Genomic DNA, 24356 nt, shown 5'->3' on the forward strand with positions numbered 1-24356 from the left:
CAAAACAGAACAAAACAAAAACCCCAAAGTGCACTATGATGAATTGCTTTGCCATAAAAAACTGACATTATCACGCCATATCTTTTTTTTTTGTCTTTTTGAGACAAGGTCTCTCTGTGCAGTTCAGGCTGGCCTTGAGCTCACTTTGTAGCCCAGGCTGGCCTCGAACTCACAACAATCCTCCTGCCTCAGCCTCCTGAGTGCTGGGATTACAGGTGTGCGCCACCACGCGTGGCTCCTTTTTTTTTTTTTTTTTTTTTGGTACTGGGCATCAAACTCAGGACCTTGCACTTGCTAGGCAGGCACCTGTGCCACTGAGCTATATGCCTAGCCCTCTATCTTATATTTTAGTGATTTACTCTCATCCAAGATCATAAAAAGATATTTTATAGTTCCTTCCTGCAATTTACACATATTTGCGTACATGTCCTCCAATAGACACAGTAAAAATTTCACTGGTATTCAAGTAAGACCTATCGGAGCTGGGGATTTAGCTCAGCGGCACAGTGCCTGCCTGGCAAGCGTAAGGTCATGAGTTCGATTCCTGATACTGGAGAAAAACCAAAAAAAAAAAACACCAAAACTTTAAAAAAAAAAAAAAATCAAGTAAGACCTATCACTATTTTGGTGAGATGAAGATAAATTTAGAGTTTATTTATATAAGCCTAATCAGTAATCTTTTACTTACTCCCCTAAGGACCAATTCTAGCAAGCGTCTTTCCTGCTATTCTTAAGTCAAAGGAACTTATGAAGTGAAAGCTGAGATTTAATAAAAAAACAGTTGTTTTTGGTAATAGTGAGAAATGAAATAAGAAAGGGGCACTATCATGGTAAAAAGGCACTTTTCCATACACAATTTCATCTAGATATAAAATATTAATGTACAAAATCTCCTGAAAGAACAAGTGGAATAAAAACAGAATTTTATTAATAGATGAGACTTCAAATAATATGAAAATAAAGACATTTAAAAAGTAATTAGAGCATTTCTGAGTATCATTCGTGAATTATCCTGATATTACATTATAAACACTATCTCTACAACTTAGCTCTAGTGACACAAATAGGCATAAGGGAAAACCTCTTGTATGTTACGAGATTCTACTATAACCCACTTACTAGGGTATATACTGAGTTTCTTTTTTCTTTTGGTAATGCTGGGCATGAAACCTAGAGTCTGGCACATGCTAAGCAAGTGCTTTACTACTGAGCTATACGCAGCCCTGAGTTACTGCTCCATTTATCCCAACTACAGTCTCTCTCTCATTAAGTCCTTCCTAACAGCCAAAGGCATGCAGATATAAAATGGTTGTCTTGGTTAGGAATGAAACCTATGGTCAAGATGCAGGGTAAAGCTAATAGGTCTCATATAATTTCCAGTTAGTTTTAAATAATCAGGAAATAGATATCAGATGAGAAAAATTTTACCGGAAAGATGAAAAATTCTCAATTGTTCCTAATGAATACCTACAACTATGTCAAATTTATTAATTAATCATTTCATTCAAGTCATTCTTTGTTGATGTATCTAACAGACCACTTTTCTGAAACAAGCATTTATAATGGCTTAAAAGGTCAAAAGGAATTACTTTAGTTCTTAAAGGATGGAGATCTAGCATCTTCCTTATTTACTTTGACATTATTTTTCCTGGGTAGATTGGCCAAAGTTATGATGGGCAAAAAATACATTATAATGAAATTTCAAGCACATTATTAAAAAAAAAAAAAAGCAGGAATGGTGAAAGAAAATGAGAGGGAAGGAAGGAGGAGAGGGGAGAAGAAGAGGGAGGAAGGGAAGGAAGGTCCCTTACAAATACTGCTTCTAGAATGAACAAAGCCCTTTAAAACCTGTTCTAGGGAGACTGGGTAAACAGACTTTCATTGGCTAAATAACAACATGATCTTCTAAATCATAAGTAACGTGATACTCTTATCACATTCATATGATAAAACTCAGAAACAAAATACGACTTCTAATTATCCTCTATTGGTGTACATATATAATGGAATGATAAGGAAAAACTCACATAGAAAGATAAGAGACAGAGAGATAAGCTCCAAGCATTTGTGTGAGTCGCTGAAAGCAAGAATAATTGAATGTAACAGCATAAAAAAATGTGGCTCACAGTTTATTTTGGTCTTTCTGCCATAAATTAATAAATTGTTGTTTCCAAGGCCTTTGCTGGCTCACTGAGTTTTGTACAGTTTCTAGCTGTAACTTGTAACAGTAATTAGGAAACTGCATTATTAGCGTAAGTATCAACCACTGAGCTAATTCTTCAATAAAAAGACAAATACTCTTTGTAACCAAATCATATATTCAGAGTGTCGAACTTAAAATTGACCTTTAGGGGTAAGGAACATTTAACAATGTTAAAAAAAAAAAACAACAAACAAACCAAAAAACTATCAATCATTATTGATTAAGAACATGGTAGCATATCACAGCCCTTGTATAAATAACCACAAAATTTATGAGAATAAAAATTGCGTTTTATGCCTCCATCCAATCAAACCACTACAGTTCAGGTATATATGTTCTGCTCCAAACCGAGATATTATAAAACAGAAAATTGGTCCCAGTGACTTGGCATTGCCAATCAGTATTTTGTAAGGACAAGCCTCTTGCTAAATCACAGAACAGAAGCACCACACAAGCCAGTCTTCTTGCCACCACCTCGTTCATGGTGCAGTATTAACACACGTTCGAATTGGAACCTGATGACCAGATAGACTTCTTGAGTATCCTACGTAATCTCAGAAGCAAATTCAGAGATAAATGTATAGTGTTTAAAAAATTATTTCTTTTCTAATACCTGCTGGGTTTGCTTTTTCTGACATTATAGGCAGCTCTCTAGGGTTAGAGTTTTACATTTTAAAACTGAAGTACTGGATTGTGTGGCTGATCCTTCTCATAACCTGAACTATATTGAGTAATTTTTCTTGACAGGGGACAGGGATAGAGATACATTGAGAAAAATACTTTTGGTTCAAAGAATTTATAAAGTAGCTCTGGATATTACAAGATGGGGAAAACGTTATTAAAATTACAAACATGGGATTTTTTTAGTGTTTTTATAAATAAAAGGCATAGACTACAGAAAGCCAATTAACAATAACAATAATAAAATATTAAATATATGGTGAGCAAAGACTGAATGGCTCATTCTTGTGAAACACCAATGGACACAACTGTCTCAACAGGTTTCCTCACTCATTATCTTTTTGCTGAGTGAAAGATCCAGCAAACATACAGGAAGCTGCCTTTAGCCCACTAATAACATCAAGGAACTGCCTGATGGAATGGCTATAGATGAACAGGTCATTTGTTTCAAAAGGTACTTAAATACTCAATAAAGACATAACAAACCCCCCCTCACTGTTATCAGACGCCACGTTGTGGTAGAACATCAGACAAACTCACAAATTTACCACAAAAATGTGTGGCAAAAAAAGAATAGTTTATATATATGTATATATATAAATTTCTATATTTATGCCAATGTACTCACTCAGTACAAATAGCAAAATAGTATACCATTTCCTAAATACAAAATATAGCTTTCCAAAAAAATGAAACACACATTAGATATAAACCATCCAAAACTTGAACGATTGAAAACTGTATTCAAAATTAAATGACCCAGAGTAGGTCTCTTTCTGAAAAGTTCCCTTCATATCGGCAAGAAGCCTGTACTACTGAAAACGTAATTCAATGCCTCTCAATCAGAGAGAGAGAAAGAAAGACAGGGTGGGAGAGTGGAAGGAAGTACAGAGGAGAATAAAGAGAAAAGCAGAAGAAGAGCACATTCAAAGAACAAAGGAAGACATCATAGAAAGGGTAAAATCTAGCTATAGAAACAAAACCAACACCACAATTTCACACAGGTCAACTAAATGTATAGGACAGGTAGAGAGGAAAAAAAAATCAAACAGAAAAGTAGCCTCTAACAACAATTAACAGGTTATTTTTTGTACATTTAAAAAAAGAATGGACAAGGATACCGAAACTTTGTATCAATACATAGAAGCCACACACACACGTTGGCCTTACACTGCATTGACAGCTTTCCACATGCCCAAAGGAAAATGAGACATAAGCACATATCCAGACACAGGTGATAGTTAGAAGCAGGCATCCCATGGGTGGCAACAACACCCAAAACTGTATAACTAACGCTACATCTGCAAATTCTGGAGTGTGTTATTTTGCTCTTTATAGATGTAATACAAGTTAGTACACTTCATTTTAAGTCAATGATATGACCCTAGAAAGCCTAAGGCTTGTGGGAGCCATCAGGTAAGTGACCTCCTAAACATTAAAGCACTGAGGTGACAAGTGAATTCTATTCACTGCAGCTCAGGGAGAAGCGATGTTTCAAGAAATTTTAGTTTGCCTTTGTTTTTCAAATGAAAAGGTATACTGTTTTCTATTATTATCATATGTGCTGCTGAAACAAGCACTATACTGTTTTCTATTAGAGGGGAAATTTTAGACTTCAGAACAGCACCGTTCATGGGGACAGGGTGGGGGTGAGGGACAGATGCATTGTTTTCTCAGTAATCGGCTTCCAATAATTCCTAAAGAGCTCTCCTCGCCCTGTGCTGCAGAGCTGCTAGGTCACCCTGGGTCAAAGTGGCCTTTCCCTTTAAGTTGCTACAGGGTCACAGTAGTATATTAATAGTTGTCTAAATGTAAGTGAAAAGGAGGTGGAAAGTAACAGTGATGCACACAAAAGGGAATTCCAGCCTAAGACTGGGTTAAGAAGAAAAGAGACTAAATTACTGTCAGTTTACAACTGCAGGAGGACATCAGAACATAGTTTACTATGTATTCCCCTCTTCATTTTTCATAGAGCAAAATAACAATTTTCTATGTAGTTATGGCTAACCCTCTTAGTAGAAATACAGAGAACTAACTCTCTAACAAATAAAATCAACAGCATTCCAGCTGTCTCCAGTTTTGTAAAGTATGTTATCATCTGCTTTTTTATTTAATCCAGAGTCCTCTTATTTGTGTAGAGTTCTTAATACAGCTTGTCAGAATGTTACCCCTTCAATTTCTCCATAAAAATGAAAGAGTCCTTCACTTTGGCCAACAGCTGTACTTTTCATATTAAAAAAAAACAAAAACAAAAAAACACAGCCTTAGTTATTAATGAACTTTACCTTTCAAAAACCTTTGTGTGACTAAAATAATGCGATAAAGAGAATAATGATCAAAAGTAAACATGACAAATATTTTCTAATAGCAATAATAACTGAGTGGTTCAACTTTGAATTTAAACTGCACTTTTAAAGAAATTGTGCCTAGGAAAATGGCAACAATTATTTCTGTCAGAAATTCAAATAGATTCTCAGTCATCATTGTTATTAGGAATATAAAATATGAAGATGTTAACATTGGTGGCTAATTACACAACAGGCAGCATAGGTACGCTCTTTCGCAGTAAGAATAAAATCTATCCATGTACTCAGTTTTTCGTATTTTGTTTTGTTTTTAAAGTAATATAGTTCAATAAGCTTCATGGAACCACACGATCTCAGGACGTCTTGGAATCATGATTTTTTCACAAGGAATTTCTAAGAAAAAAAGTGGGGGAGAGAAAAACTTAACATAACAAATAGGAAAGTATTTTTTCTCTTTTTTTTTACTGGTACATTTTACTTTTACTTTTGTTTTTGGGGGGGTTGCTGGGGATTGAACCTAGGGGCCTTGCACATACTAGGTAAGCAATCTATCACTAATCTCTATATCCCCAGCCCCTGCAACATCTTAGATCTACATAATAGTAACATCCACCATATGGAATTTGTACCTGTATACGGTAAATCTTGCTTCTTTTTTCCCATTTCCCTCCCTTCTTCAAACCCTCTTCTCCTTATCTACGAAAGCTTTGCTTTCAATTTTTCCCTCTGTTCTTTTTTTCCCCTCAGCCTTTTCTTCCTTCCTTTCTTCCTTCCTTCCCTCCTCCCCGCTCCCCTTCCCTTGTTCCCCTTCTCATTTGAACATTTTCTTCCCAAGAGAGTAAGTACTTCTAGAAAGTATTTATAAAATGTGTCTTCCTGAAAGAACTCAAAGCATATTATAGGACTCTAAGTGGAGCTTTATCATATTTATTGTTCCACATACTTTTCTCACTCAATAGTTCTTAAAGAAAACAGAATGAGACATGATCATATCTAATATATAGTATGAGGGAAACACAATTGGTACTCATCAGATTTCTGTTATACCTAGGCAAGGAAAGCTTAGAGCCAAAAGGAATGCCCAATATTAACAATAGGACCATAAGCTATCATTCAGAGTAATTTACCATCTTATGAGAAAGCAGTATTTTAATAATTATAGGCTAAGCAGTACTTTAATTTAACCAAAATCGATAAGAAGAAAAAAATATACGGATGCTTTTCCATAAGAAGCCAAAATGGAGCTGGGCGTGGTGGCACATGCCTATAATCCCAGCACTCAGGAGGCTGAGGCAGGAGGATCGCTGTGAGTTTGAGGCCAGCCTGGGCTACAAAGTGAGTTCAAGGCCAGCCTGAACTGCATATAGTAAGATCCTGTCTCAAAAGGTCCAAAAAAAAAAAAAGAAGCCAAAATATAAATACTTACATATCCAGTTAAAAGGAGCCAGTCAAGTTGTTCCCTTGGTTTTGCAAAGAAACAAGCAAATCAATCTTTTCAATGTTCTGGTTGGTGTTTATAGAGGATGCCAGTGGAGAACTCTCTGGCATTTGCTGAGAAAGAAGTGTTGTCACAGGTGATTGGCTCTCATTTTGTGGTTGGCCTGGCTGACTTATGGCCATCAACTGCTCTGGCAGTGTACCTGGTCCAGAGGTTAAAAGCTGACTACAGTCTGCAGAGACATTGAAAACAGAAGCTACATGATTAGTTAGGATTCATGAGAAAATCAGTTGCCATGGAAATTTGTAACTGTATTTTTATCCAGTATATTACTAAAAGTGAGGCACCTGATAGTCTGAGAAAAAGGTTTTTGGGGCTGGGGATCTAGCTCAGCTGCACAAGTGCCTGCATGGCAAGTGCGAGGTCCTGAGTCTGATTCCCGGCACCAAAAAAAAAGGTTTTCACAGAATGATATTGGGGTTCATCTTAGGTTTCCTCTAAGTAGTATAAAATACAATTTTTCTTAGGTAACAACATCCTAACACCTACATAATTCTTCCTTGATAAATGAACATTAAAGATAGGTGTCTACCTCCTTACAAACTACTTACTTTAATTGGCTAGATACTATCTGATATTCTTACTTCATTTTCCTTTCAGGTTTATAGCTTAAAATGCCAAACAGATACATTTTTATACATTATCACATTTAATCCTCCTAATGCCCTTGTCAAGAATATAATATTGCTGTTTTGGAATGTGGAAATTTAGCCCTATAAAGGTCAACTAAATTGTCCAAGATCTCTTATTTTTTAATTGGCAGAATTACAAATATACTCTATGCACTTAAAACTAATGTATTTTGCTTCTGAAATAACAATGTAATCATTTCTATTGAGTAATGAGAAATTAGAGTTTCTTACTATTCTGAATGCCAAATAAGAACATTCCTGAAGTCGGCTGCGAGGAGCCAGAATTCTGTAGTTGGTTCATTGTGCCTCCTGCAGTGTTGTGAAATAAAGCAGACTGTGGCTGAGGTGAAGCTGTGGCTCCCTGGATCCCAGGCAAGTTGTTTTGAGGGGAATACAGAGGAGACTGTTGCATGTCTTGTTGGCTTATACTGGTCTGCAAGGCAGACATGGATGCTGGAGAGAGGAAGAGTGTAACTTGCTGCTCTTGAGAACTAGGTGACCCTTGTACCAACTGAATCTGAGGAGAGCTATGGAACAAGGAGGGCTGTGAAGATTCAGACTGAGTAGGACCAGGATTCTGAAGTGAGGAAACTGTGGGCTGGTTCTGAAATTGCATGGGCTGCTGCTCTTGATTCATTGAGGCCATATTACTTTGTTGGTGAAAAATTGACTGGTTCTGTTGCTCCTGACTAGCCATTGGATTTTGATTTGGACTAAACATCATGTTTGGTGGTGGTTGCTTCTGAGATGCCATTGAAGCCATGGTATTCTGATTACTGAACAAAAGGCTCTGCTGCTGTTGCTGCTGCTGTTGCTGCTGCTGCTGCTGTTGCTGCTGCTGCTCTTGAGATGGAGAGTTACTCTGCATGGCCACTATTGGGTGCTGTGCCTGGAAAATTGCTCCTTGTTGGTTCTGAGGCATTGGATTAGGTGGAAGGGAGCCCAGTGATACCTGAGGCTGAAATAAACCTTGCTGGGAAGATTGAGCCTGTTCTTGGGAAAGCATAGGGCTCTGGATGTGTGATATTGGAGACTGCTGTTGGAAAGCAGCTTGCTGTTCAGTGTTTGATGTTGACTGAAGTGGAGAGATTGAGTTCTGTGCAAAAAATGAAATCTGTTCTTCTTGGGCTACTGCGTTAGTTTGAAGATTATTCATAGGACTTTGCGAAAGAAATATGTTGGGTGACTGCTGGTCTTGGGGAACTGAAGAGCCCTGTAACACAGCAATAGTACTCTGAGAATGAAACATTGGAGGCTGCATTTGTTCAGAGGATGGTGTAGAAGTCTGACTGTGGACAATAGGATTTGGACTATGAAAAATAGAACCTTGAGTTTCCTGGGTAAGATTCTGAGCATCAGCAATAGGATTTGGAGTATGAAAAAGTTGAGCCTGGGAGTGAGAAGACTGCGGCAAAAAATTCCCAGACTGAAGCGACATCATGTCATTCCCTTGCTGGAATAAACCATTACCTTGTTGCTGGGTACCACTATTCTGAACACTCATCATGCCTTTTGTAGATGAAAAAAGGTTAACTTGAGGCTGATTGTCCCCACTATGCTGCATTTGGACCATGCTCTGAAAGACACTGTTCTGAATTTGTTTTGCTTGTGCTCCTGTTTCTTCTCCATCTCCTGAACTTGGTGTCGGAAACATGGTGGTGCCAGGGGTTGCAACTTGCTGTGTGGTGGTTGTGGAAGTTTCATTTCCAGAAACTGCAGGAGGAGTAGAAAACAACTCACACTGCATTTGTATGTCCTCATTGGTAGACAGTGCACTCATCATGTGAGAAGGCTGTTGGTAAACCGGTGACTGTTGAAGGTTTCCATTTGCTGAAGGAGTTGAAGGGAATAACTCTGACTGAATCTGGGCAGCTGCCTGGCAAATACTCTGTTGCATCTCCATCACCATTGCAGCTGATGGTTCCATCACTTGCTGTTGCTGTTGTTGCTGTTGCGGATTAGACAATGTGCTTTCAGTCTGTGGATGAACACTTTCAGCTCTTCCAGGTATTAAATTATCTTGCCTGGTATGAACTGCTGGTTCTGTTGAGGAAAACATTGCAGGACTCACACTATTTTGAATTTGACTGACTTGTTGAAAAATGCCTGCACTGAGCTGTTTCTGAACACTCTCGTTACCATCTGAAGCAGAAAACAAAACTGAAGATAACTGTTGTTGTGCCTCTAACACTTGCTGGACCAAGTCAACGCTTCCACTATTGCTACTAGCAGCACTGCCTGTAAAACTTCCTGCTTGCAACTGCTGAATAGTGTTCTGTAGCTGACTCACACTATTGGGTGATGGAAAAATATTTGATGAAATCTGCTGCTGTAAAGTCTGTGCTTGTTCTTGTAGTGGTGACTGCTGCTGCTGCTGAGAGGCCTCCGTCAGCTGTGACAAATTGACCACTGTAGCATCTGACGGTAATACTTCTCTAGACTGAGTTTCTCTTGCCTGAAACTGTGTAGCCTGCTGGAGTAGTGCCTCACTACCGGGCAGCTGACTAGAGGCAGAAACTGCTGGAAAGGTCCCAGACTGTGAGATGTCCTGTGTTTGGATAGTAGTCAGAGTTTCTGGATTGTATGCCTTGGACTGAAGCTGCTGCTGCTTTTCATTTTCTGAAGGTAAGTGGGAAGATGATGGTGATGAAAAAGACCCATTTCCTGGTATGTTAGAGATATTTTCTAAAGTTTGCTGAGTTGATCCAACTGTCTTTGTAGTCTAAAAAACAAAAAAACCCCAAATAGTATGTATATGTAAACAATTAAATAAGGACACATGATAGTTAAAAAAACATTATTTTTCTAAAAATATATGTAGGGCCTATTTTCCACTCAAATAATCATTTGTAAAACAGGTGCCAAACAATAACAATACATATAATTTTAAAGTACTATAAGCAAAGAATCAAACAAGAAAGTTAATATTCAAATACTGATATACCTTGGCAAATTAAGGGTAATAATGGCACATTAATTCTATGGTTTGTGATCAGCAGATTTCAAAATACCTCCCATTTTGTGGGTCATCAGTAACATTACAGTGGTGAAAAAGGGAGTAGCAGTTATGGAAATGGACTGGGAAGAAAGGGAAATTAAAATGTTTTAATTCCAAAAATGCTAACAGACTCTTCTTTTTGTGGGGTGTCTACAAGGTCTGGCTATGTAGTCCAGGCTGGCCTTGAGCTCATTATGTACCCAGACTGGCCTTGAACTCACAAACACAATCCTCCTGCTTCAGCCTCCAAAGTGTTGGGATTACACATGTGCGCCACCTAAGCCCAACTAAAAATCATTATTTATCAATACTCCTCAACCCACAGGTATTAATTATCTTCTTGTCAAAATGTATAAAACATTCATTCTAAAATGCAAAATTCATTAAGTGTATTCAAAACAAAAAACATGTGAAAGAAACAGGGAAAATAAATATAGTAGTTTTTATACGTGAGGTTAAAATTTGGGGCACTGGTCAATATAACTCACCTTAAAAATAGGCGAAGATCTTTTTTCTGCTGTTATTTCCATTGGAGTAACATCTTCACTCTTAATCATACTGCTTGATATTAGTGGAGTGATCAAGGCATTAGGAAGAATATTTACCTTATCTAAGTTACATCCAGTAGTTTTCATTGCTGTACACACATATACACAAAAAAAAAGAAAGAAAGTTTATTTTTTTTTTTTTTTTTTTTTTTGTCTTTTTTTGAGACAGGGTCTCACTAAGCAATTCAGGCTGGCCTTGAGCTCACTTTGTAGCCCAGGCTTGTCTCGAATTCACAACGATCCTCCTGCCTCAGCCTCCTGAGTGCTGGGATTACAGGTGTGAGCCACCATGCCCAGCAAGAAAGAAAAGTTTAAAACCACGAAAGTAATCAACTAATTCTATAATTAAAATGTTGACACTGTCATGATTTAAATGTCTGATTTTTCTTTCTTTTTTTTTTTTTTTGTCTTTTTGAGATAGGGTCTCACTGTGCAGTTCAAGCTGGTCTTCAACTCTGTAGCTCAGGCTGACCTCAAAATTGCAGCAATCCTCCTGTCTCAGCCTTCTGAGTGCTGGGATTACAGGTGTGCACCACCACACCTGGCTAAATGTCCGTTTTTTTGATGCTATAATGGTAGTATGATACAAAATGAGTGGATCAAGATATAGCCTCCCTTTTTTGAAGGACTTTTGGTTTGGCATGGAGAATGAAGTTACACACACACACACACACACACACACACACACACACACACACACACACTCACAGTGCTGGGGATGAACCCAGGGCATCATGCAGCATCTTTGGTCTAGTTTTGTTCTTTTGAGTCAGGGTGGTGCTATGCAGACCAGGATGGCCTTGAATTTCTATGTAGTCCAGGCTAGCCTCAAACTCCCGATCCTCCTGCCTCACCTACTGCCCAGGCTGTGGGCATGTGCCACCATACTTGGCAATTTTTTTCAATACTTAAATACAAGTTTACATTACAGTTCAATTAAACTATACATACATATTCACTAGTAACTGTGTCCCCCATACAGTTACTGTATAATAATAGCTCCATACACAAATTTCTCCAAAATGTGTTTAGATATACTTATTAACCCTTCATGAGAATAGGCAGAGTAAGTTAAGAAAAAGTCTTACTCATCCTAAATTGACCAAAGACAAATATGTTACTGGTGTGGATAAATAAGATAAATATAAGATTTAATATAAAAAAAACTCTGTAAAAAAAGTCAATACAGAAAGATCCAATATATATATCATTATCCAGCTTCCCTCCATGATACTTTTGTTTTGTTTTGTTTTGTTTCATTTTTCTTCTGGTACCAGGAATTGAACTCACAACCTTTTGCTTGCCAGGCAGGCGCTTTGCTGCTGAGCTAAATCCCCAGCCCATGATACTACCTAATACAGTACTTTAACCTCAATATTTACACAGTCCACTGATCTTGTTCAGATTTCTTATTTACTAGTACTCATGTATGTGGGTCTATTTAGTTCCATACAATTCTATCATGTGTAGACTCGTATATCACAACCAGATAGAGAAGTATTCTGTCACAAGTACCCCATGTATTGTCTGCCCTTTATAACCTTACCCACTTAATTTCTACCACCCCCTGCATACATTCTATTGTGGCAACAACAATCTGTTCAACATTTCCATAATTCTGTTTTTTTAAGTATTCAGTCTTATTTTGTGTGCCAGGTATTAAACTCAGGACTTTGCACTCGCCAGGCAGGCGCTGTGCCACTGAGCTATCTCCCCAGCTACATTTCCATAATTCTGTCATTTTAAGAATGTCTCATATAAATCCTAGCACTTGGGAGGCTGAAGCTGGAGGGCTGCTGATAGTTCAAGGCCAGCCTGGACTATATGGTGAATTCCAGGCCAGCCTGAATAACATAGTAAGACCCTACCTCAAAAAAAAAAAAACAAACCCAAGAAGTTTTATAAATGAAATCACATAGAATTCACAGAGTATGACTTTTTTTTTTTTCCCCAGTACTAGAGGTTAAACCTGGGGCTTTGTGGATGCTAAGTGAGTGTTCTACCACTAATCTACACCCCTAGCCATTTTACAAATTTCACTTTGCAACACCATCTTGCTAAATAGCCTAGATTGGCCTCAAACTTTTGATATTTCTGTCTTGCCTTCTGGGACAGCTGGGATTATAGGTATGCCCCACCTCAGGGGGCAGACTATAACCTTTTGACCTTAACTCTTTTCATCCAGCATAACTCTCTGGAGTACATTCAATTTATGGCATGTATCAATAACTTGTGCTTTTTACAATTTTTTAAAATTTTTTTTTCGTGCTTTTTTTTTTGTGAGACAGAAATCTTTTACTGGCCTGACTAGCTTACCTAGTGCAGGGTCAGGTAGAACATACCCATCTTCCCTAGCTCCCATCTTCCCTCTCCTGGGAGCTCATGGGTCACCTCAGGAGGAGCATCCAGGGCAGGCAAAGCTGGGGGGAAACAGAGGGTGGAACCTGGAACTAACTCAGGGCAATACAGAAGATGTGGGGCTTGTTGATGACCCAACCAGGTAAAATGTCCATCTGGGTAGAGGGAAGCTGGCACCCTGTGCAGGTCCTTCTGCCTTTGCCAAGATGAGAGGGGTCTCAAGGGAGAATGTTCCCGAGAGGCTCACTGTGCCCTTCGTGCCATCAGCATCTCCCAGATACTGTCCTTAGCTTCCTTAACACTCTGCTCCATGTAGGACTTTTTCTGCTCTACGTCTTTAATTTTTTCTTCTGCTATTTTCTGTTTCTCCAATTACCTCCTTGGACCAAAGAGTAAACGTTCTTCCCATACCCTCATACATGTCAGTCTCATCTACCAAAGTCATAATCTATCTGTAGATATGCATGCTTTTTTGTTCTGTTCAATCTGAATGTCTGCAAGCTTCACCTTCTGCTGAGTGTCAGTAACTCTGGCTTGAAGCTCTGTGAAGGCATTCTTCAACTCTAGATCCACAGGGGCCGCCATGTTGGTGCATTCTAATAGCCATTCCTGAGTAGTATTCCATGGTATGAATATGGCAGTTTGTTTAATCATTCATCCACTGAAGGACAACTGGTTTGTTTATAGTTTTTGGCTATATAAATAAAGCTTTTTGATGATTCAAGTACAAATTTTCTGTATCAATTTAATTTTCCTTCCTTTTCAAATCTATATGCCTCTTTTATTGCCTTATTGAAATGGATAGAATTTTAAATTACTATACTGAACAAAAGTGGTGAGAGATCCTTGCCTTGGTTCTTAGACTTGGACGAAAAGCATTCAGTCTTTCACCAGTAAGTAGAATGTTAGGTATTTGTAGATATTCTTTATCAACTGGAGATATTTCCTCTCTATTCCTAATTTTCTAAGAGATTCCTAATTTTCTTTTTTTTTTTTTTGTAGTCTTTTTTGAGACAGGGTCTCACTATGCAGTTCAGGCTGGCCTTGAGCTCACTTTGTAGCGCAGGCTGGTTTTGAACTCACAACAATCCTCCTGCCTCAGCCTCCCAAGTGCTGGAATTACAGGCGTGCACCACCACACTCAGCTTGATTTTTCTTTTTTAGTGGATTATACTGATCACTCTTTCTCTTTCTCAGTACTGGGGATTGAACTCAGGCCCTTTGCACTGAACAGGGTCTTATTAAGTCATTAAGATGCGCACATGGGGCTCAAATTTGTGATTCTTCTGCCTCAACCACTTAAGAGTGCTGAGATTACAGGTGGGAGCCACCATGTCTGGCCTACATTCATTGGTTTTCTAAAATGAACCAATCATGGAAGCCAGGTGTGGTGGTGCATGCCTGTAATCCCAGCACTCAAGGAGGCTGAGGCAGGAGGATCACTGCAAGTTTGAAACCAGCCTGGGCTACAAAGTGAGCTCAAGCCCAGCCTGAACTGCATAATGAGACCCTGTCTCAAAAAGACACAAATAAAAATAAAATAAAATAAATGAACCAATCTTGTATACCTAGAATAACTCGCACTAGATTGTAGTGTATTATTTTTTGTACATTAATGGATTTGATTTGCTGGTATTTTGGTACAGAACTTTTGTGTCCATAAGAAGTACTGACCCATAGTTTTCTTTCTTTTTAATACCTTTCCTCTGTTATTTGTTTTGCTTTTCAATGGAGTATTATTATGTTGCCCAGGCTGGCTTCCATATTTCAAAGTACTTTTATGAGTGTTGAATTATTTCCAAGGTATTGGGTAGCATTTGGTAGGGAAGAGGGATGAAAAATGAGCCTAAAACTATTTTGACCAGGAACCCAGAAGTGCACTTAAATGGGACTTCAAATAACATAAAATGGCTTGAGAGATGTTACTATTACCCTTCCCCTTTTCTATTTTTTCTCTCTCTCTTTTTTCCCCTTGAGACAGGGTCTCAACATGTAGCCTAGGTTGGCCCTGAACTCTTCAGTGATTCTCCTGCCTCAGCTGAGTGCTGGCATTACGGATGTGCACCACCATGCCCTGTTTACATTTTCAATATGCATATATTGAGGCCTACAATGTTCCAGATTCTGAAGAGCTAATGATGGATAAAATTCCTACTAGGTAGAAATTACATTCCAGCAAAGAAGAAAAAGTACAAACAAGTAAAATCTGTTTACTACTTATGGGAAACCTTTCAGCCAATTTAGAAAATTCAGATGGGAAGTAAGAAAGACATATTTAACCATCCTAATATTTATTTTAAGTTATGGAGAATATTAGTACTAAGAGTTCATGCCAAACAACTTTAAAACAGCTTTCTCGTCTATACATGCCCAACAATAATGCTAGAAACTGAGAATAACAATAATTTCTACTAAAAGCAAGCACTTTTAGAGGCTGGGGATATAGCTCGGCGGCATAAGTGTCTGCTTGGCAAGTGCAAAGTCCTGAGTTCGATTCCCAGTACAAAAAAAAAAAAAAGCATTTTAAAATCAAATGTAAATTATTAAAATATGCATTAAAATAAAATATGCACGAAGATTTATAAGACAGGAAATAAAAGACTAAAAAAAATAGACATTTGCAGGAACACTAAGTTGTAAGATTTTTATCTGTATTACCTTTAACAAATCGCTTAACCTTTCTAGACCTTGGTTTACTCAACTGTAAAATGAGATTAAACTAGATTATCTCTATGGTTCCTCCAAACTCCTAAATCTTGCCATGCCGTTAGTTATAACCAGTTGAAGTGTATGCTCTCAGCTGTTTTTCACATACATCCAATTAACTATTCCACCCAAAGCTGAAACTGAAAGAAGCCACATGGATTATTTTATCTCTAGGTCCTAACCTTGCACCTGAGTCTTTGAGCAATCTATTTGTTTATACTCAAATTTATCTGAATCTATACAGATATAGAAAACTTTTGAGAAATATTCCCAAGACATTTTAAAAACTTTTTTTTTTCTTTTTGAGACAGGGTCTTGCTATATAGCCCAAGGTAGCCTCGAACTTGTGGTGATCCTTCTGCCTCAGCCTCAGGAGTGCTGGGATGATAGGTGTCTGCTATCATTCCTGGCTTCCCAAGAAACTTTTGACAATAGAGACCACTGTATTTTCTATCTTATTTGACAGGATATATAGACAGCTGGATAAAGCTTACTTTAGAGCAATAGTAGTCCAAATCTAGCCATCCTTTGGGTATCAAGTTCTAAATCTTATTGTAATTCACAGTTATAAGGATCCTTAAAGGATTATTGTCGTAACACAAATTTAAAGTTCACATACTGTAGAAAGTATCACTGATCAAAATTCCATACAGCACATTGATATAGTACTAAAGCTCTGATTTCAAAGAATTATAAAAGTAAGCAATGTGTGAAGGATATTATCTGCTTCTGAAAGCTATTATTTTTTTTATTTAGTCAGTGTCTTGGTTACTTTTCTCTCATCGCTGGTACAAAATACCCCACGCCCAAAATTAAGGAAGGAAAGCTTTATTTAGCTCACAGTTTGTGGAGGTTTCAGCCCATATAGCTGTCTCCAAGGCAGGGTGACACATGGCACAGGGCAACAACTCATGGTGGCAGAAAACAGTAAAAGGAGCAAGAGCAAAATGGAGGAGCAGAGAGAGCAAGCCTTTTTCCCCTCCCTTAAACTGTATGCAAACTTTCCGCCCCAGGGAGGGTGTAGCACTCACACCTATAATCCCAGTATTGGATCATGAATCAATCAAAAACTCTAGAAACCTGCCCCATGACTGCATGAGGCTTTGCAGGGGACATAGAGACACAAACCATAACAGTCAGTAATCTATTAATTGACATTATCATTTTTATTGGGGTTTAAAACAGGGTGTTGCTATACAGTTCAGGCTGGCCTTGAACTAAGTTGCCCAGGTTGGAATCCAATTTGTGATCTTCCTGCCTCAGCTCCCAAACAGATGAGATTACAAGTGTGTACCACAATGCCCAGCTAAACTTCTAATTTTTTAGTTCTGAATGAACCCAAATAGTTGTATTTTTTTCCCCTTTTGAGACAGGGTTGTCACCATGTTGCCCAGGCTGCTTTTGGATTTGATTCTTCCGGCCTTAACCTCTGAAGTACCTACTATTCCAGGCACATACCATAAAGCTCATGATCTTCTGTAAGAAATTTCATATTGGGGCTGAGAATGTAACTCCAAGGTAGAGCACTTGCCTAACACGTACAAAGTTCTGGGTACAATTCTTAGCACCAAAACCAAAACCTGGATTAGGCTGTGTTCTACTCATGGGATTTTGGGAGGAAAGAAGATGCCTAAAACTTGGTGAAGCAGAGATACAACTCTGCTTGACCAAGATACAAACATCCTTGACTGGGGCTGGGGATTTAGCTCAGCAGCACAGCGCCCGCCTGGCAAGCACAAGGTCATGAGTTCAATTCCCGGTACCGGAAAAACAAACAAACAAACAAAAAACATCCTTGACTTTCTTTTTGTCTTTTAATATTTTAATATACTTTTCTTGGTGAATATTGTTTATAAAATACTGGGTCTCAATATGGTATTTCCCTACATGCATATAAGATTTTGATCATATTTGCCCTCCCTGACTTTAACAGATAATTAATTATGATATTATTTAATAACACGGTTTGAATGCTTTTTTTTCTTACATGTATTTATACACTGAAGCTCAACCAATAATTTTTTAAAAATTCTAGCTAGGTGACCTTTGGCAAATTATTTAACTGCTCTTCAGATTTAGATTCCTCTTCTATAAAAAGGTAACAGTCTGTTACCAGCCTCACAGAGTTTGCAACACTGAACACATGTGAACACAGAATTTTCCTACTGATGATAAAAAATTCACTGTTATTTATAAAACTTATTAAGCATGTTACTCGCCTTAAAAGTAAATATTTTAAATATTTATATATTTTGTTTTGTTTTGTTTTTTTGTACTGAGAATTGAACTCAGGGCCTTGTGCTTTGCCAGGCAGGCACTGTGCAACTGAGTTATAGACTCAGCCCTCAAATATGTAAAATTTGATTTAATTCACATGCATTAAATTCATACTCATATTCCCTTTTATTTTAAAGAGAAAAAAAACCCAAAATTTCAAAATAATACCGAGATGACAATGGTTAATACATTGCATATTGTTATCTTTAGTTACTCACAGTACAGAATATTAGCATTTAGTTGTCCAAACAATATTAGCACAAACCTTTCTTTTCTTTTTTTTTTGGTACTGGGAATTGAACTCATGACCTTGTGTTTGCCAGGCAAGTGCTTTTACTGCTGAGCTATATCTCCAACCCCAAACTTTTCTTTTCAATGAACTAAGAGAAATTAGTAGTATAACTCTCTTAACTATCTTTTTATATATATATTTTACATTGTTTTTTTCTTTTTGCTTTTCCCATCCTTCTTTTCTCCATTCCTCCATTCCAGTTTCTCCTTCCTTTTGACATTTCTTCCCATTTTACAGTATCTATTGTACATTTTGGGTCTTATTTATTCTTTTAGCTTTACTCAGTAGGGAGACAATATGATGTTTATACATGTGTATCTGATTTATTTCACTTATGAGTATGGTCCCAACTTGTATCCATTTCAGAAAGAATGGCCACCACCTAGAGATCGGCCAATAACCAATGCTGGAGGTGCTGTAGGGGAAGGGAACTCTTCTCCACTGTTGGTAGGAGTGTAGACTGGTGCAACCACTGTGGAAATCAGTGTGGAGATTCTTCAAAAATCTAGTATTGATGGTCCCATTTGACCCAGCTATTACCCTTCTGGTTATCTTCCCAGAAGAATTAAAAACATCATATCACAGTGATATATGTGCACCCATGTTTATAGCAGCACAATTTGTAATAGCTAGATCCTGGAAACAACCCAAATGCCTATCAACTAAGGAATAGATAAAAAAAGATGTGTTTTTTCATACAGTGGAGTACTATTCAGCCATAAAGAAGCACATTCAGGGGCTGGGGATTTAGCTCAGCGGCAAAGCACCTGCCTGGAAAGTGCAAGGTCGTGAGTTCGGTTCCTGGTACCAGAGAAAAACCAAAAAAAAAAAAAAAAAAAAAAGAAGCACATTCATATTCAAGGGCAGAAAAATATAAGCAAAAGCCAAAATTAGACAAATATGCCATGATGTAACCTGCACCTTCATATATAAATGCACAAAAGTATCATCGTTATATACCACAGCTGTATTACAAATCTAAGGAAAGAATCTGACCTACCCTCATTATAACATTCTGAAGACAGTTTATGTTCACTATTTCTTTTTTTTTTTTTGGTTTTTCTCCGGTACCAGGAACTGAACTCACGACCTTGCGCTTGCCAGGCAGGCGCTTTTGCCGCTGAGCTAAATCCCCAGCCCCTATGTTCACTATTTCTTGACATCAGCAGTGAAGTAAATAAAGGTGCCAGAAGGAAGACTGATAAAAGCACCCCAAACAACTTTCCCAAATGACTACAATTTGTATTTTGGCTTCTTCAGTCTCAATGCCAAGTACTAGCACTACCAGAAGTGAGAAGCTTCGTACCTTCTATTTTACATTTTGGTACCTTACACACATTACTTTCAAGAGTTTTGATATTAGAAAATTTTAAATTCCTCTATTCCAATGTGTTTTTAAAAATGTGTTTATATGCTTAACAAAGGAAAGTATCAAACTGAACAAGCATCTACAAAGTTAAACAAATACTTATTTTAAAATATGAAAGATGCCCTGCTAAGTGATATAAATACCTAAAAGAAAAAAGAAAAAGTATACCTAAGAGAAAACAGAATACTAAGGTTTGCTAAAAAAAACAGCATTGCCCAATTACATATTTTTGAGACAGGGTCTCGCTATGTAGTTCAGACCTTGAACTCACTAGCCCAGACTGGCCTGAGACTCTCAGCAATCTTCCAGCCCCTGCCTCTCAAGTGCAGAGATTACAGGTGTGCACAATCACACCCATCCCTAATTACAATTTTTGAGAAGAATCAATTTGTTACCTTTCATGGCCTCTTCAAAAGAGCATGGTCTTGCTGGACTAGATATTTCCTTCTTCACAGTTACATTCAAAGTACCAGCTGCTGCTATTAAAAAAAAGTTCATGTACTGCATTTACTTAAATTTATTCATTTTAACAAATTATATTACCTTAAATCTTTTAATTGGCCTATTTTCTCACAAAGCATCATCAACTTACTTGTTTATCAAAAACCCTAAGTTGAGATAAATTGGGGGGGGGGATGTTTTTTGACACAGGGTCTCACTATGCAGTTCTGGATGGCCTTGAAATCACCATGTAGTCCAGGCTGGTCTTAAACTTGCAGCAATCCGCCTGTCTCAGCCTCCTGGGTGCTGGGATTACAGGTGTGTGCCATCGCACTCATCAAGATGAATTTTTTAACAAATAATCTATCCTCTAAAATTTCACTAATTTCTATTGGGCAGAATATATAAGCACTTATCAAAGCAAACCAAAACAGCAATTTTTTTTTTTTTTTGAGACAGGGTCTTGCTATGCAGTTCAGGCTGGCCTTGAGCTCACTTTGTCAGCCTCCCGAGTGCTGGGATTACAGGAGAGTGCCACCATGCTTGGCCTAAAACAGCAATTTTTAAAAGTATTTCCTTAACACTATACCTGTTGCTAATCTCAGATGAACAGAAGATTGATATTAGAATATCAAACATGTAAACATATATATTAGGACCAGCGTGAAAAGATTCATTATATTTACTAATATAATTTATTTAGTATACTCACTCAAAAGCATTAAATATTTAAGCTAAATTTAAGTTCTGAAATTCTTATAATTTATCAATAAAAACAAATAAATGACAACAATGAAATCTCAGCATTTTCAGGACAGCAAAACCTTCAAGGCCATCCTCCTTGTCTTCTCACATAAGTGATGCAGAAGCCAATCAGAACAGATTTGGGGGGATTTTTGAGGGCTTCTAGGGGAAGAAACAAAAGAAGTATTTCATCTTTGACTATAAACCAATCTCTGTTCTGTCTTTTTTTTCTTCTCCTGTTTTCACTGAACAGAATACTCTTTTTCTCTTTTTTTTTGGTGGGGGAAGGGAGCTTTTTGAGACAGGGTTTAGCTATGTACAGTAGTTCAAGCTGGCCCTGAACTCATTATGTAGCCCAGACTGACCTTGAACTCATGGTGGTCTTCTTGCCTTGGCTTCCCAAGTGCTGGGATTACAGGCATGCGTTATTGTGCCCGACTTTTGTAACCAAAATATTACTCCTAAACTTTGCCTCTATATTCCAAAATTTTTACTTGTGGTCTACTCTGAGGCAAATAAATGTCCAGGGGAATTCTGTTAGTGTTATACACTATGGCATACCTCTGTGACAAATTAGTGGAAAATGTTGCAAACTTCAGAAATGATTAAAAAAGAAAATGGAATAAACTAAGAAAAAGTTAACTATCAAGACTAGTTATAACCCTACCGTAGTTACTACCACACACCCACTTCCAAATGTCATCTTGCTATGTTGCCAATACAGGGCTCAGACTCTAGGTTTAAGCAATCTTCCTACATTAGCCTCCCCTAAGTAGCTGGGACTATAGGCAGGAACCACTGTGACTGGCTTTGTTTCCTTGCCACTTTTCTTTACCTTCTATTTCAACAGATCCTGAACGATTTGAGAATAACATCTAAGTAAACTACAGATAGGGAAGAACTGCTAATTCTGAAGTACTGTTGAGACTATTGTTGACACCAATAAAACCTACAGCAGAAGTCAAGCCTAGGTTGATAGAATACACAGTTTTCCATTTCCAAAAAAAATGTTCTTTCTACATTCCGTGAGAAGGCTTTTTTCTTCTTCAGGAAGCTAAATGAATACAAGCAATCAAATCATAAGCGATTTTATTTTTTGAGACAGGGTCTCGCTGGGTAGTTCAGGCTGCCTTGAACTCACTATCAGCCCAGGCTGCCTCAAACTTACAGTAATCCTCCTGCCTCACTTTCCCAAATGCTGGGATTAAATGTGTGCGCCGCCACATCCGGCTTCATAAGACTTTTTTTTTTTTTGGTCTTTTTGAAACAGGGTCTCACTATGTATGCAGTTTAGGCTGACCTTGAGCTCACTTTGTAGCCCAGGCTGGCCTTGAACTCACAACGATCCTCCTGCCTCAGCCTCCTGAGTGCTGGGATTACAGGTGTGCGTCACCACGCCCGGCTCCAAGACATTTTAAAATCAGTTATAATCACTTACTACTACAAGCTTATCCCTCCCATCTGTCAAAATGTATGCTACATGGCTGCCTATGTAGCTCATTGCTATGCTTAGCACACATGAGGTCCTCGGTTCAAACCTCAGCAACCCACCCCCAACAAAGCAACCAATAAACCAGCCAAAGTAAACTAATAGCAATTTCCTACAGTTTCCACTTTCATCTTTCTGCACACAAGAAGTACTCGATAAATGGCAGTTCTACAGAGTCTAATCTCAAGCTTTTCTAGTTTTTCATTTTCTAGCTTTTCTTTCATTATTAAAGTATAAGACACAAATGACTTCAGTAAAATAAGAGTAAAAGTAGTACTTGTTTTTTTTTAGGGAATAATGCCATTTCTAAAATAAGTTAATATTAATTCATCTTACTGAATAACTTTTTATTTTTGGTTGGCTGATCTTTAGCTTTATTAAGACCTAGAAATTATTCATTTTAGTTCACAATGTCTTATTTTGACATACCTGGGTCTGGAGTGTAAGTGAATGGCTGAACATCGTGGGATCTTCCCGCATTGGTCACTACATATATTCCCACAGATACAGGCAAAGTTATATGTTGGTCATGATATGGAGGAACCTTAACGATGAGATGGTTCTAATTAAAAGAAAAGTGTAAGAGTCAGAAAGGAAGCAATATTTAAAATAGTAACAATTAAGTGTATTTCCTATTAAAGTTTAAAGTCTGATTAACGTATTTTAAAGCTCAGGTTCACAGGAACCAGACACGAATCTTACAATTTCTCAAAGTAAAATCCAACTGTTTCATAATGGCTTATAAGGTCCCTGCCCTGTCAACTTCATCACATTCCCACTTTCCTCCAGCTTACCATGACTAGACCCAATGACCTTCCCAATCCATTCTTTTAACATATTATACCCAGTTTTATCCCCACTTGCTGTCCAAATGTGATCTTCTTCCGTCACTTCCTCAAACAGCAGGTTTCTTACCCATTTTCAGATCTTAAACAAATGTCACTTCCTTAGAGAAGCCTTTCTTGATGGGCCTGTTTAAAGTGGTCCTCCTACGCAACCTGGTCACATAATTTTGCTTACTTCCATAATGGAACTTATTTTCACTTGAAGTCACCCTGACTGTTTCTTGTTTTTGTTTTTTGTCCCTCTTCAGTTACAAGAATTTAAGTTCCATGAAGATCCAGGCTACTTTTGTCCATCACTCTTATCTCCTGTAAGGAATAGTCTTATATACAAAAAGCACTCAAATATATTTGTTGAAGAGTAAATTATGAAGAAAACTATATGCCCACTGTTATGGCTTATATCTAGATGTTCCCCAAAGCCTCATGTGAATGTAGATTAAGGGTGTGGATGATGGAAGCCCCACACTGGCAATGGGAGGCAACAATCAGTAAGCTTGTAGCCTGGACAGAATATAAAGGGACAGAAGAAGGCAGGCCTGCCACTGCTGCTCTTTTACTGTGTCCTGCCTGCCCTGTCATGGACTTTTTTTCCTCTGTGACACCACTCTGCCTTGGAGCCAGTCAACCATAGACTGAAACCTTTACAAACTGTGAACCAAAATAAATCTTTCCTCCTTTAACTTTGGGTGTCAGGTATTTCGTCCCAGCAGAGGGAAGTAACCATGCCACCCATAAAGCATAAAGTGAGATAGCATATGTTCTGTACAACTTCAAGATGAGATGCACTTCAAAATGCAGTTTACTACCTTCCTAACCACTTTCTCATTTAAAGTCAAATAGTGTTCAGTATACCCAAACTCGAATAAATCGAAGGTATTTTTAGTTAGAATAGTGGCAGATGTATCTTTACAATAGGGCAGAGCTCATGAATCTTCACTAGCACTTACTCAAAAAGACTACATCTTCTTG

General features: G+C 37.9%; 1 protein-coding gene and 1 pseudogene across 12 annotated transcripts in view; both read right to left on the reverse strand.

Annotated features, from left to right (window-relative positions):
* Positions 1-336: 336 nt before the first annotated feature.
* Positions 337-24356, reverse strand: part of Nfat5 (nuclear factor of activated T-cells 5, tonicity-responsive) — a 108085-nt gene continuing 84065 nt past the window's right edge. For 10 of the 12 annotated variants that reach the window (XM_013503965.1, XM_005403546.2, XM_005403544.2 and 7 more), the window contains 6 exons: positions 22972-23104; positions 20264-20347; positions 10807-10955; positions 7552-10042; positions 6617-6860; positions 337-5583 (listed from right to left, as the gene is read on the reverse strand). In XM_013503965.1, the coding sequence (XP_013359419.1) occupies positions 6625-6860; positions 7552-10042; positions 10807-10955; positions 20264-20347; positions 22972-23104 (3093 nt within the window). In that variant the 3' untranslated portion in view covers positions 337-5583; positions 6617-6624. The remainder of the gene's footprint in view (positions 5584-6616; positions 6861-7551; positions 10043-10806; positions 10956-20263; positions 20348-22971; positions 23105-24356) is intronic. The other 2 variants (XM_013503964.1, XM_005403545.2) reach the window with 1 other exon arrangement.
* Positions 12759-14261, reverse strand: LOC102024009 (annotated as a pseudogene).

The sequence above is a fragment of the Chinchilla lanigera genome, unplaced genomic scaffold, assembly GCF_000276665.1.
Source record: "Chinchilla lanigera isolate Chin_1 unplaced genomic scaffold, ChiLan1.0 scaffold00083, whole genome shotgun sequence".
Taxonomy (NCBI): domain Eukaryota; kingdom Metazoa; phylum Chordata; class Mammalia; order Rodentia; family Chinchillidae; genus Chinchilla; species Chinchilla lanigera.